Source organism: Citrus sinensis, chromosome 1 (genome assembly GCF_022201045.2).
Source record: "Citrus sinensis cultivar Valencia sweet orange chromosome 1, DVS_A1.0, whole genome shotgun sequence".
Classification (NCBI taxonomy): domain Eukaryota; kingdom Viridiplantae; phylum Streptophyta; class Magnoliopsida; order Sapindales; family Rutaceae; genus Citrus; species Citrus sinensis.
Window position 1 is genome coordinate 906,095 of NC_068556.1, and position 11,560 is coordinate 917,654.

An 11,560-nucleotide genomic window follows, 5' to 3' on the forward strand; every position below is an offset into this window, starting at 1 on the left:
ATTTTTTTTTTTTTTTGGGGTAGTTGATACGCCAAAAGGATGGAAGACTTTTTTCTGAAATTCCGCTTGATTTTTTTTTTTTCTTTTTCCTGTTTTTCAGAAGGGATAAAAGCTTAGCTACAGGGAAGAAGAAGTACATAATATGTTTCTGATTCTGTCCACTGATCATTTGGAAGATTTAACATTGATTGCTTATTCTAAAATCTAAATCAATATTTCCTCTATACCTTAAGCTAGTCTTCATTTGTCTCATTGATGGAGAGAAGCCGCATGCCTTCATCGTCTGTGATTGTATCTGAGTTTTTTCTTAAAAGATCCATCGGTATCAATTCATTGGAATGATTACCCTTTGGCACAAGAAAAATCAGCCCCAATGTAGCAAATCTCAGAACATTTCTTATCAGAATAACCAACCATAAGTTTCTATAATCAGTCCTTGTGACATGCAACAAATGCAGAACTATTCCTCCACCCCATTTGGAGATGAGCGAACCAAGGATATCGATACACATTAAAAGTGCAAAGAATGTGCCTTCAATGCCTCTAGGGCAAAGCCTTGTGCTTAATACAATCATGGGAATCCATCTGAGTCTGCTTACGATATGAGAGACACATTGTTCCGTAATAACAAAGAAAGAATCTGGAATACCCAAGGCTAAGTTCCATCGAAGGATGAAAATGAGATCAAGCATTCCAGATATGCCATATAGAAGCTGGGCGAAAAAGAGTAGGTTTCTGTATGGGTAGTCTTTCAGAGTCTTGTGATAGATTAGAACCCCTATGATGGAAGCCACTGCACCGAGAGCATAGATTACACCAACAAACTCCTGCGGTGAGGAAAGCATTGGATAAGCCACAGAGCACTATCACATTACTCTAATTGATTCCCGAATGCAGAGAGAGTAAGAAACCTGAGAGAATGCAGGACCAGCTTTAGGATCTGTAGCCCAATAAAATTGGCCTTCATGAGTACTTATGCTGACTGCGAAAGACAGAAACATGTACAGTGATGGCTTCCACACCTGAGGCAACTTAATGGACTTGCACATGCCCTTCATTGTAAATATCACACTTTCTATTGCCTGCAGATAGTAAATATTGATTCTACATATAAGAAAACAGGGCGAAGAAATAAATGGAAAAATGCTTCTAACCGACATGGTTGCATAGAATATTATCAAGACCTAACTACAACAGAATAGTTAAAATTGAGAACTGTCAACATTCTGGCCAACTGTTAGTCGACTATTAAACTAAATTTATATAGTAGCTGATCTAAGGAAAGCAGTGGAATAACAAAAAACGAAAAAAAAAACTTGAATTGAGGAATCTTGAATGACAATGAATGGCCAGATATAAGTCCTGAACCAGTTTTAGATTATTATTGATGAGAATAATCACAAAGATAAAGTTGATATTGATGTCTGAACCTGAGAGGTGTGAGTTAAAGCACTTAATGATGGCTCCTTAATAGGTATTAGCTGGTTTGGTAAGACAACGGATGTAAGGATATCACTTTTATCTAATTTGAAATGAAACTATTAACATTACATGGAACATAGCAGCGGATGGAAAATTTCTAACCTTCTTCTTCTCAAAATGATGACTGGTAGCTCTTGTTTCATAAATGACAAAGCCTAATACTATCAACAAAGTTGGTGGGATTGCCAAAATACCCAACGCTCCCTATAACAAGCAGATAAAAAATTGTAACTTCCGCTGCTCTTCACATTGAAAAATATACAATTGTTGTTAAATTTAAACAGCTAACCTGATGTCCGAGATGATGAACAAAAAAGCCACTGGAAGAGTACCCAATTAAAGAACCAGCACCTGAGCAAAAAGCGCAAAGACTCTGCATATCCGGCGCCAAAGCCCGAGTCTCGATACTATTTCTCGCAATACAAGCATCGATCACTACATCCGCTATTGCCATCCCACCAGTTATTCCAATCAAACAAGTCAATGCCAATGCAATAGGCAACTTCCCTAGAAGAGCAACAATCAACGCCGAGACAAGCCCAAGAACACCAGCAATCACGAAATAAGGCCTTCTATGATACCCTTTGATCGGAAAAGCATCAGTGAAGATACCCCAAATGGGTTTCATCACCCATGGCAAGTAATACAAGCCAATGTATATTTGCACAGTTGAAGGCTGAACCTTTTGCACATCTTTCCAGTAGTAGTCAGTGACCACTTTGAAGAAAGAGCCTGAGAAGCCTTGGCATAGCCCATAAACAAGTACTATCCCAAAGATGAAACTTGAGTGTAATTGGGATGATAGCATTTGTAGCCATTGAACTGGTTCAAGAACGAGTGATAAAAACTTGGTTCTCTTGCAGGATGCTGGTCCAACTTCTTGTTTTTCTGAAGAATTCATGATTGAAATTTGAAGATTAGCTAAACATTGTTTCGGGCAATGCTGATGAAAGTAGGTGTTGAATTAAAGACTTTGAATTACGTGTTGGTGAACTACTGAACTCAAAAGCTAGGGTTACTGACGTGAGGAAAGGGAAAGTGGTGCAAGGGGGCTAGAAAAATAATTTTATATTAATAAATTAGCTTTCATGGTTTCATTTATCTTAACGCGTGGACTTTTGAGGGACTCTAGACCAGAGACGAGGACTTGGACTGTTTGTCTTTTTCTTTCTTTCTTTCATAAAGTTTTCAGTTAAATTTTAATTATCCCCAATTTTTGGAGAAACCACATCAAAGTACATAGTTTGTAAATTCCTTTCAAACATATCCCTGCTGTGTTACTGTTCTGAGAGTTATTGAGGATTTAAGAAAATTATTTGCATTTCTGTATACTGATCATTTGGAAATAAAAGAAAGAGTATATACTAAAGTTAACAAGAGAAAGAAAGAATGATAAATCTTTTATATTTGAATATAGTAACAGTATGATGTTCAGCATGCTAAGCAACTTCTTGATTTTTCTCATTGATGGTGACAAGCTGCAAGCCTTCGTCGTCTGTACTTGTATCTGAGTTTTTTCTTAAAAGATCCACCGGGATCAATTCATCTGATTGATCAGCCTTAGGTACAAGAAAAATTAATCCTAATGTTGCAAGTCTAAGAACGTTTCTTATCAAAATAACCAACCATAAGTTCGTAAAATCAGTCCTTGTGACGTGCAACAAATGAAGAACAATCCCTCCACCCCACTTGGAGGTAAGTGAGCCAATGCTATCGATGCACATCAAGAGTGCGAAGAATGTGCCTTCGATGCCTATAGGGCAGAGCCTTGTACTTAGCACAATCATAGGAATCCATCTGATTTTGCTTATGATGTGAGAGACACATTGTTCCGTAATAACAAAGAAAGAATCTGGAATACCCAAGGCTAAGTTCCATCGAAGGATGAAAATGAGATCAAGCATTCCGGATATGCCATAGAGGAGCTGAGCGGAAAAGAGTAGGTTTCTCAATGGATAGTCTTTTAGAGTCTTGTGATAGATTAGAACTCCAATCATGGAAGCCACCGCACCAAGTGCATATATCAAACCAACAAACTCCTGTGGCGAAGGAAACATTTGATAAGCCACAGAGTAATGTGAGGGTATTCTAATTGATTCCCAGCAGCTAGTTAATCAAACTGCATTAACATTGGCATGCAAACTGTATATAGGTTGAAAGATAGTATGAAACCTGAGAGAATGCAGGACCGGCTTTAGGATCTGTGTACCAATAAAACTGCCCCTCATGAGTACTAATACTAACTGCCAAAGATAGATACATGTATAGTGATGGCTTCCACACTTGAGGGCAATTCATTGACTTGTACATGCCCTTTGTTGTAAATTCTACATTTTCCATTACCTGCTGATAGTACATATTGTTATGCCAAACAGAAAATTGGAAGAAAAAATAAAGGTATAAACATATGTCAAGGCTAAACTACTACAAAATTGTCAAAATTTAGAACTATCAACTTTCAAACTGGCAGCTTGTGAGCTAACACACCAAAATATACATTCTAGCTGATCTAAAGGAAGCAATACCATAGCAAAAAATTTCAATTTGATTTTTGTAAGTTTGCGGTCATGAAAAAGAGATAAAGTACGCTGAGTTATTAACTAGACCGGCGTCATCCAATTAGTCAGTTTAGTTAGCTTTCTTAACTGTTTAGCTGCTGTCTAGGACAGATGGTAACCCACAAGCATTATTTCTTAATATGAATTGTGGAATCTTCAAGGATAGAAAATGACCAAAGTCAGTCTTGGAACAGTTTAAGATTTTTCGTGTAAAAGAAGGAATCACACAGATTAGTTGACGCAGATGGCAGCACCTCAGACCGATTTGAAAATCCATCATATCATTTTACCATTAAGTTTGAAGTTGTAAATGTATGTATACAGATGTTATGGCATGCAGATGCAGAGCACTGTTTAAGATTGCTTGAAACAGAAATGTAAAGTAATATCTAATGGAAAATGGAAAAATCTAACCTTCTTCTTCTCAGAGCGGATATTAGCAGATCTTGTTTCGTAAATTACGAAACCTAACACTATCAGTAAAACAGGAGGGATTGCCAAGACACCCAATGCTCCCTATGATTAAAAAGATTGAAGAACAGGACTGTTACTCTTGCTTTTCTTCATCACATTGCAAATTAAACAGGCATTCTTTAATATCCAAATAAAATGCAAAAGAAAAACAACTGACCTGAGGTCCCAGATGATTAACAGAAAAACCACTGACAGCGTACCCAATCAAAGAACCGGCAGCGGAGCAAAACCCACAAAGACTCTGCATATCCGGTGCCAATGCCCGTATCTCAATACTATTTCTTGCAATACAAGCATCAATTACCACATCTGCAATTGCAATCCCAGCTGAGATTCCAACTGAACAAGCCAATGCAATTGCAATAGGCAACTTTCCAAGGAGCGAAAACATCAATGCAGAGACACAACCAGCAACACCAGCAATCACGAAATACGGCCTTCTGTGATACCCTTTGATCGGAAAAGCATCAGTGAAAAGACCCCAAATAGGTTTCATTACCGACGGTAAGTAACATAAACCTATATAGATTTGCACCACTGATGGCTGGACTTTTTGGACATCTTTCCAGTAGTAATCAGTTACCACTTTGGAGAAAGATCCTGAGAAGCCTTGGCTAAGGCCATAAACAAGTATTATGCCAAAGATGAAGGTTGAGTTTAGCTGGGAAGATAGCATTTGTAACCATTGAAAAGGTTCAAGAAAGACTGATAAAAGCTTCGTTCTTTTGGCGGTTACTTGCAGGTCATGGTCATTTTGTTTCAAAGATGATATGCTGGGAGGTTTCTCAACGATGAGTTCTTGATTTTCAAGGGACTCCATGCTTGATCTTGAAACTCTTGAAGCTTATGATAACATGGTTATGGTAATGGTGGTAGTGGGAATGAAAGACCCGAGTCATGAATTCGAGATCTTGAAGTAGGATCCCTTTGCCTTTGCCTTTGCCTCTCCAAAGAGTTGACTTCATTGCAAGACCAGTTGTTGTTAATTAATTCTTATTTTCTTGTAAGACGTAAAATGACTCAAACAGTGAGGCAATGGATGTTGAATTCGTCCCATCTGGCCCATGTGCCCAAAATTTTGACTATTTTTCTCTGAAGACCAGAGGATCATCTTCCTATCAAAGATGAAATTGTCAGGTCTATAATCAAATCTTTATCTTGCTTCAATAACAGGTGCCATTCGCTTGTTTTCAGTATGCTAGTTTTGATTTTAGCTTGATTTTGTTTAAAGGTGGTCCGTTAGGAAAGAGCATCACTTTTGCTTGTTTTCAGTATAATAGTTGTGATTTTACCTTGATTGTATTTAACAGAGGTCCAGTCCATTAAGAAAGAGCGTTATTTAAGAAACTGAAACCAAGAAAACGTTTATGGATTCGCCTGACAAATTGGAACAAACGTGATACAACTTGTTACTTTTTTAGTATCATTTTCGGTTTCCTAGAGGTGGCCTTTGCTTTACAAATTACAATATTAGATAAAGAATCTTAACGCATGGTCAGTGGTTTGATGATGAAGCAAATTGTGTTTCAAAAACTAAAAGAAGACAAAAAGAATCCACACGCCTGCATACCTTATGCCGGAAAATTTGCCCTTTTGGGGTGAGCACTTGTGGCGATATCCTCCGACTTTATTTGATACATAATTTAACTAGTTATAATGTTATATTGTGTTTAATATAATATAACATTAAATTATAAATAATTTTATATTGTGTTTGGTATGTTATTGGATTAGATAATCACTATTTAGTTTTAATTCTCTTTTTCCATGCCCTATGTTAAGATAAATATTTTATTACTCTTATGCCAAAGGTCTCCTCAGGATAAATTTTTTCACTATTCACTATACTAATTGGTGAGCCCATAAGTATTTATCTTAATCCCAATTTTACTATCAAATACAGTGTTAATTTGATTTTGAGTGGGACTATTGGCACCCCTTTAAATATCTCTCAACACCTCTTTTCTTTATTAACCCCATTAAAATATTTTAAAATATTATAAAATTCTTTTAACACCTCTTTAATGATAAAAATACCCTTAATTTAAATTTATTAGTATAAACCCCATTGTTTAATTTTTGATCCCTTGATTGTGGATAAATTTAATTTTTGATCCCTTGTTTAATTTATTAGTATAAAATTGTCTAATATTGTCATTGACTAGCTAGATCAATTATTTCTTGTATGGTAACTTCAAACACCAAATCCTTAAAAGCACTTATATTAGTTTCGTATGATGTTGCCCAGCCTTCTGCACATGGTTTATGATACTTGATCCAACCATTCGCAATAGGAGGAATAGGTGAAGCTGGAAGCATGAACACCTGCAGAAAAAAGCCATAGAAAAATTAGTCCAATAATAAAGATATTGTAGCATAATTTGAATTTCCAAAGTTTTACATGCCTCTATGAAATGACTTCTATTATCAAATATAATAGCAGTGATTTTATGTGAAGAGCATGATAATGGAACAAATCTAAGAGGAATGAATGATTTTATGTCAATGATAAATTGATAATAGCAATGATTCTATTAACAAATCTAATAGCAATAAGGAATTTTTAAGGAGAAAAAATTATTTGATTTTGGGTGGGGGTTTAATTCGAAATTGTCTTATTATGTAATTTTAATAAAAGTTAAAATTATAAAATAATTAAAAGGGTGTTAAGGGGTATTTAGAGGGGTGTCAATAGTCTCACTGTTTGATTTTTATATTAAAGAAACTCAACCCTGACATATTTAACTGTCGCCAAATAGTATCTCGGCCAGGAGGACTCAGTACTCACCATTTGGACTGAAAGCCCAATTACCTTTACTTAACAATCTTAGACCTTCTTCTGAAAAAATAAATAAAAAGAATTGATAAGATGAAGAAATAAATTCCAATTGTGTATTTACCACTCTTATGTTTCCAAATAAACCGAAATCATTAGCGGAAGGAAGTTATTTGTGCATTCCTAAAACACTAAGAATTTACAAGTGCATTAGGACAACTTTTAAAAATTGGGTATTCTTTTCCCTAAAATGTTATCACAGAAAGAAGGGTCAATGGCTTACAATTCTCTGCAGCAGTTCAGCACGACCTCACAGAATTTAATTTATAAATTAAAAAAAAAAGGTCACGAGGGTGGAATGCAAATTATTAAAATACTGCCATTCAAAGGACAGGTATGCACGCCGGGGAAAATGCTTCAATGCAACACCATGGAAGGGCAGACACCACGTTCTATATTGATAAACTTTGTGATGAGCAGTGAAGAGAAGATATTGATCGGCAACGAAATTAGTACAAATCTTTAAATATTAGGATATAAAAAACCTATAACATTTCAGGGGAGGCAGGGAAAAATTCATCTATGTGATGCCCGATTCAGAAATATACATATACATATATTCAGTTTCTATCTCGTCGATACATCTGAGACATGGCCAAGCAGCTCAAGTCAAGATTCATGCCACAACAAGCTTCTGGATGTCCTTCTGTAGAAAATAAACAGGAAAATTGTTTATCAGTGAATAGCAACAGCCAAGAGAGCTAGATACTCTTTCATGTCTATGACAGTACACATCTAGTGTACCCAGCAGGTGTGTCCATGAATAATTTAAAGAATTTCAGCATCTCGAAAGTAGAAAATGTACCTCAATTTGGAAAGGCGAGGTAGTTGGTGGATATCTCTCGATGACTTTACCATTTTTGTCCACTAAGAACTTCTCAAAGTTCCACTTGACAAGGTCGCCTAAAAATCCCCCAGCACTTGACTTCAAAAACTGGTAAACTGGAGCTGTGTTTGGTCCATTTACATCAACCTGTCAAGTAAAACCTTAGCCAGTGAATCATTTTCGCCCTTCCACATGAATTATAAGCATGAGAAAATAAGTTTGACTTACCTTGTCAAATATGGGAAATTCTGCCTTAAACCTAGTACAAGCGAATTCCTTGATCTCAGGGTTTGATCCAGGCTCTTGCCCACCAAATTGATTGCAAGGGAAAGCTAGAATCTCAAATCCTGCAAGGAAGTTAATGTCCATATCAACTCAAGTCATCCAAGGAAAACATAATGTTACCTCTGATTGAAGAAAAATCGCAATAGCTAAGTGAAACTAAAGGTGAATCTGAGGGCAACAAGATCATAGCCAAATGAGAAAGAACAAAAAAACTCGTGCAGTCACAAATCGGCAAAGGGATAATACATGAAGTGGAAATGTCTCCATGTTTACAATTAGACTACCACAATACTAAAAGTAATGGTGACTTCCAGCAGTTCCAAATTTTTATGGATTTTAGAGGCATTGATTTGTACTTGGAATAAAAGCATTAACATAAACGTAATAACACTATAAAATCAGGATTGCAATGATTCTCTGGAAAGCAAGTACTGGTTACAAGTTCCAGTACAAATCCTGAATTCATGAACACCACTAGCTTTCTCAATAAAATCATTCAATATCCATGGATAGTCTTGCACGAATTGCTGTGTGACAAGTTCAATTACGTATGTTTTTTTTTTTTTTTGGGGGGGGGGGGGGGGCCCGGGGGGGAGGGGGGGTGCAAATGGGCAATCAATCTTCAAAGTGATTCCATTTAGGAAGCTGATTCCCGAGTCATTAAACATATACATAAAGCAAAAGATAAGGTAATTGAATGCTATAGAAATTTAATTCATAACAAGTACCAAAAGAAAAAGACAGTTCTTTCCACTAAAATTTGGCCCACCTTGAGTCTTGTACTTCTCATATAAGTGAGAGAGCTCCGAGTAATTAGATGGTGTCAAGCCACTAAGATTCAAAGCAAAATCCTCAAATCAGACCTCAATTATTAAACATCAAACAAGCAAAACCTCATCCAGAAAAATGACATCTTCAAACAAGATAATCAAAAGAGAAAGTACCATCTTGAAGCGACATTCACAATCAACAGAACTTTGCCCTTAAACTTGCTAAGAGGAACATCTTTACCATCAATATCCTGCATCAGAAGAGAAATAAAACCATGCTCAACACAAATATTTCTTACCAATTTGAGCAATATAATAACAAGCAGAAATTATTTTCACTCAAGTAGCGTATGACACAATCCGGTTGATTTATTTCACAAATCCACACCAGTATTCAATATTCATAAACTAATACATACTTCAATACAATAAAAAAAAAAAAAAAAAAAAAAAAAAGTTAAGCAAAACAGAGAAAAACTTTAGCTTGAGCAATTCAGCCCCAAGCTCCGGTATCTTTCTTTCCTTTTTCCTCCACGATAGCAACTAAGTTGAAGCCTAAGTAATGCCAGCACGCAAACAGCCAAACACATAGAGCATACAGCAGATTGAGTTGCTATGATAATTTAGAATTAGACAAGCTTAAATACTATTGTCTGGATCCTTCAAGCTTACGCTTTTGGGTCAAGTCAAGCAACTTCTCGAACACGGTATCACAGCAAATTTGACCTAAAGGTCTTGTGTTCGAATCCTCCATATACAATTGAATTCACACAAAGTGAATGTTAAAGAAGTTTAAATAAAATTATTTAGGCCCTTAACTCCAAGCTTAAACTATTAGACCAAACACTTATGGTCATCACGACTACATACTATTAAGCGAAGAAGCAAATAATAGCAATCAAAGGATTAAAATTTTTAAGTCCACAAGGAGCAAAATAAATTACCTTGACGGTGAAGTCATATAAAGACTTCTCAGTAGCAGCTGTAGCGTGAACACCAAAGGAACGACGTTTCACGAAAAACCCAGGCAAATTTGAAGATTGGGAAAACAGCCCATGTTGAAGAAAGCCTGGTTTAGCGGACCCAATTGATGATTTGATTGAATTAGTAGGAGTCCATGAAGCCGCCATTGATGAAGCCCATGCAGCAGGGCATGTTTTGATTTGTGTGAAATGCCGTAAAGGTGAGGAGAAAGCTGCAGAGAAAGGCATCGAATAAGAAGCCATTGAGATGGAATTTAAGTGAATCAATCGTTGTAGTAACAGAGAGTTGTGTTGTGTACTTCGTGTTATATAAATGTAAGAGCAAGCGTGTGAATGGTTGAATGTGCGTGTAAAATGCCAGGGAGCTTTTTGGTTTGAAGTGGATGAAGATGTTACACGTGGTCTTCTTTTCTGCCCCTATTTTACATAATAGTTACCTAAAAATAGTAAACTGTATTTTCTTGTTAATTACTTGAGCGAGAGAAAATGAAACTAAATGGGTAATTAATTTTGTGAAATGATGATATGATCAGCCATCCATTCGGACAAATCTCGAAGGTTATGTACCTATGTGTCTTCTTTTTTTTTTATAGTTTTAATTGTGACTGAATATCCAATTCTTATTTGTATTTTATTTTAGAAATAAAATCACTCATTTGGCATTGACTTGACCCAAAAGCGTAAGCATCCCATTTGGCATTGGGCTATTCTAATTTTTAAGCCTAACTTCTATGAAAAAAAATAAAATTATAACATAAAAATTAATAATATATAATAAATATAATTTTTAAATAATAATTTTGATAAGAATAACAAATTTATTAGGAATTTTTAGTGTTGATTAAACTAATTTTAACTTTTAATAATAACTTTTAACCTACGGCTATGAACTATCTAATCTCAATACAAACAAGTTCTAAATGGTGTTGATTACAATCTCATTTGATTCCATATTAAATTATTGGATAGATTTTGATAATTATATCTACAAATATCATCAAATTTTATCCACTAACCAATGATTTATTAAATATTATAATCACAATCTTTTTTTTTTGCGGCAACTAAGGTTGGCAATGGGACGAGATTTGCCAATCACATTCTTATCTCATAAATGCAAATATGACAAAAAAGTGTCTCATTGCCGTCCCTTTACTTTGGAGGGGGGATTTATCTTAGTCCCGTCCCATTAAATATCTTGTTTCATCTCATTATCCTGAACAGTATGATCATCATAATTCAATATAACAAAAATCTTAAATAAATATAAAGTTAAATTATCAAATAATAATTTTATTTTGACTACATGCATGTTCGAATATAATTTTATACTAACATTTTTTTAT

The 11,560-nt window shown here is 35.4% G+C and overlaps 3 protein-coding genes across 4 annotated transcripts; all 3 read right to left on the minus strand.

Moving 5' to 3' along the window:
• Nucleotides 1-118: 118 nt before the first annotated feature.
• On the minus strand, nucleotides 119-2,529 carry LOC102620472 (probable folate-biopterin transporter 6). The gene is made up of 4 exons (XM_006483472.4): nucleotides 1,772-2,529; nucleotides 1,585-1,686; nucleotides 912-1,082; nucleotides 119-827 (listed from the first exon to the last, which is right to left on the minus strand). The coding sequence occupies exons 1-4, from the start codon at nucleotides 2,381-2,383 to the stop codon at nucleotides 234-236; spliced, it is 1,479 nt and encodes a 492-aa protein (XP_006483535.2). The 5' UTR covers nucleotides 2,384-2,529; the 3' UTR covers nucleotides 119-233.
• Nucleotides 2,530-2,659: 130 nt separating this feature from the next.
• LOC102626120 (probable folate-biopterin transporter 6) lies at nucleotides 2,660-7,639 on the minus strand. 2 transcript variants are annotated; one of them, XM_052439089.1, is made up of 5 exons: nucleotides 7,303-7,639; nucleotides 4,672-6,839; nucleotides 4,455-4,556; nucleotides 3,655-3,825; nucleotides 2,660-3,521 (listed from the first exon to the last, which is right to left on the minus strand). In XM_052439089.1, the coding sequence occupies exons 2-5, from the start codon at nucleotides 5,332-5,334 to the stop codon at nucleotides 2,922-2,924; spliced, it is 1,536 nt and encodes a 511-aa protein (XP_052295049.1). In that variant the 5' UTR covers nucleotides 5,335-6,839; nucleotides 7,303-7,639; the 3' UTR covers nucleotides 2,660-2,921. The 2 variants fall into 2 exon arrangements, with proteins under 2 accessions (XP_052295049.1, XP_006483723.2); XM_006483660.4 differs by lacking the exon at nucleotides 7,303-7,639 and having other exon boundaries at nucleotides 4,672-7,288.
• Nucleotides 7,640-7,783: 144 nt separating this feature from the next.
• Nucleotides 7,784-10,539, minus strand: LOC102620737 (probable phospholipid hydroperoxide glutathione peroxidase). The gene is made up of 6 exons (XM_006483473.4): nucleotides 10,176-10,539; nucleotides 9,406-9,482; nucleotides 9,231-9,292; nucleotides 8,405-8,523; nucleotides 8,156-8,323; nucleotides 7,784-7,996 (listed from the first exon to the last, which is right to left on the minus strand). Exons 1-6 carry the CDS (start codon nucleotides 10,455-10,457, stop codon nucleotides 7,967-7,969), a joined length of 738 nt encoding a protein of 245 aa, XP_006483536.2. The 5' UTR covers nucleotides 10,458-10,539; the 3' UTR covers nucleotides 7,784-7,966.
• Between the last annotated feature and the right edge of the window lie 1,021 nt (nucleotides 10,540-11,560).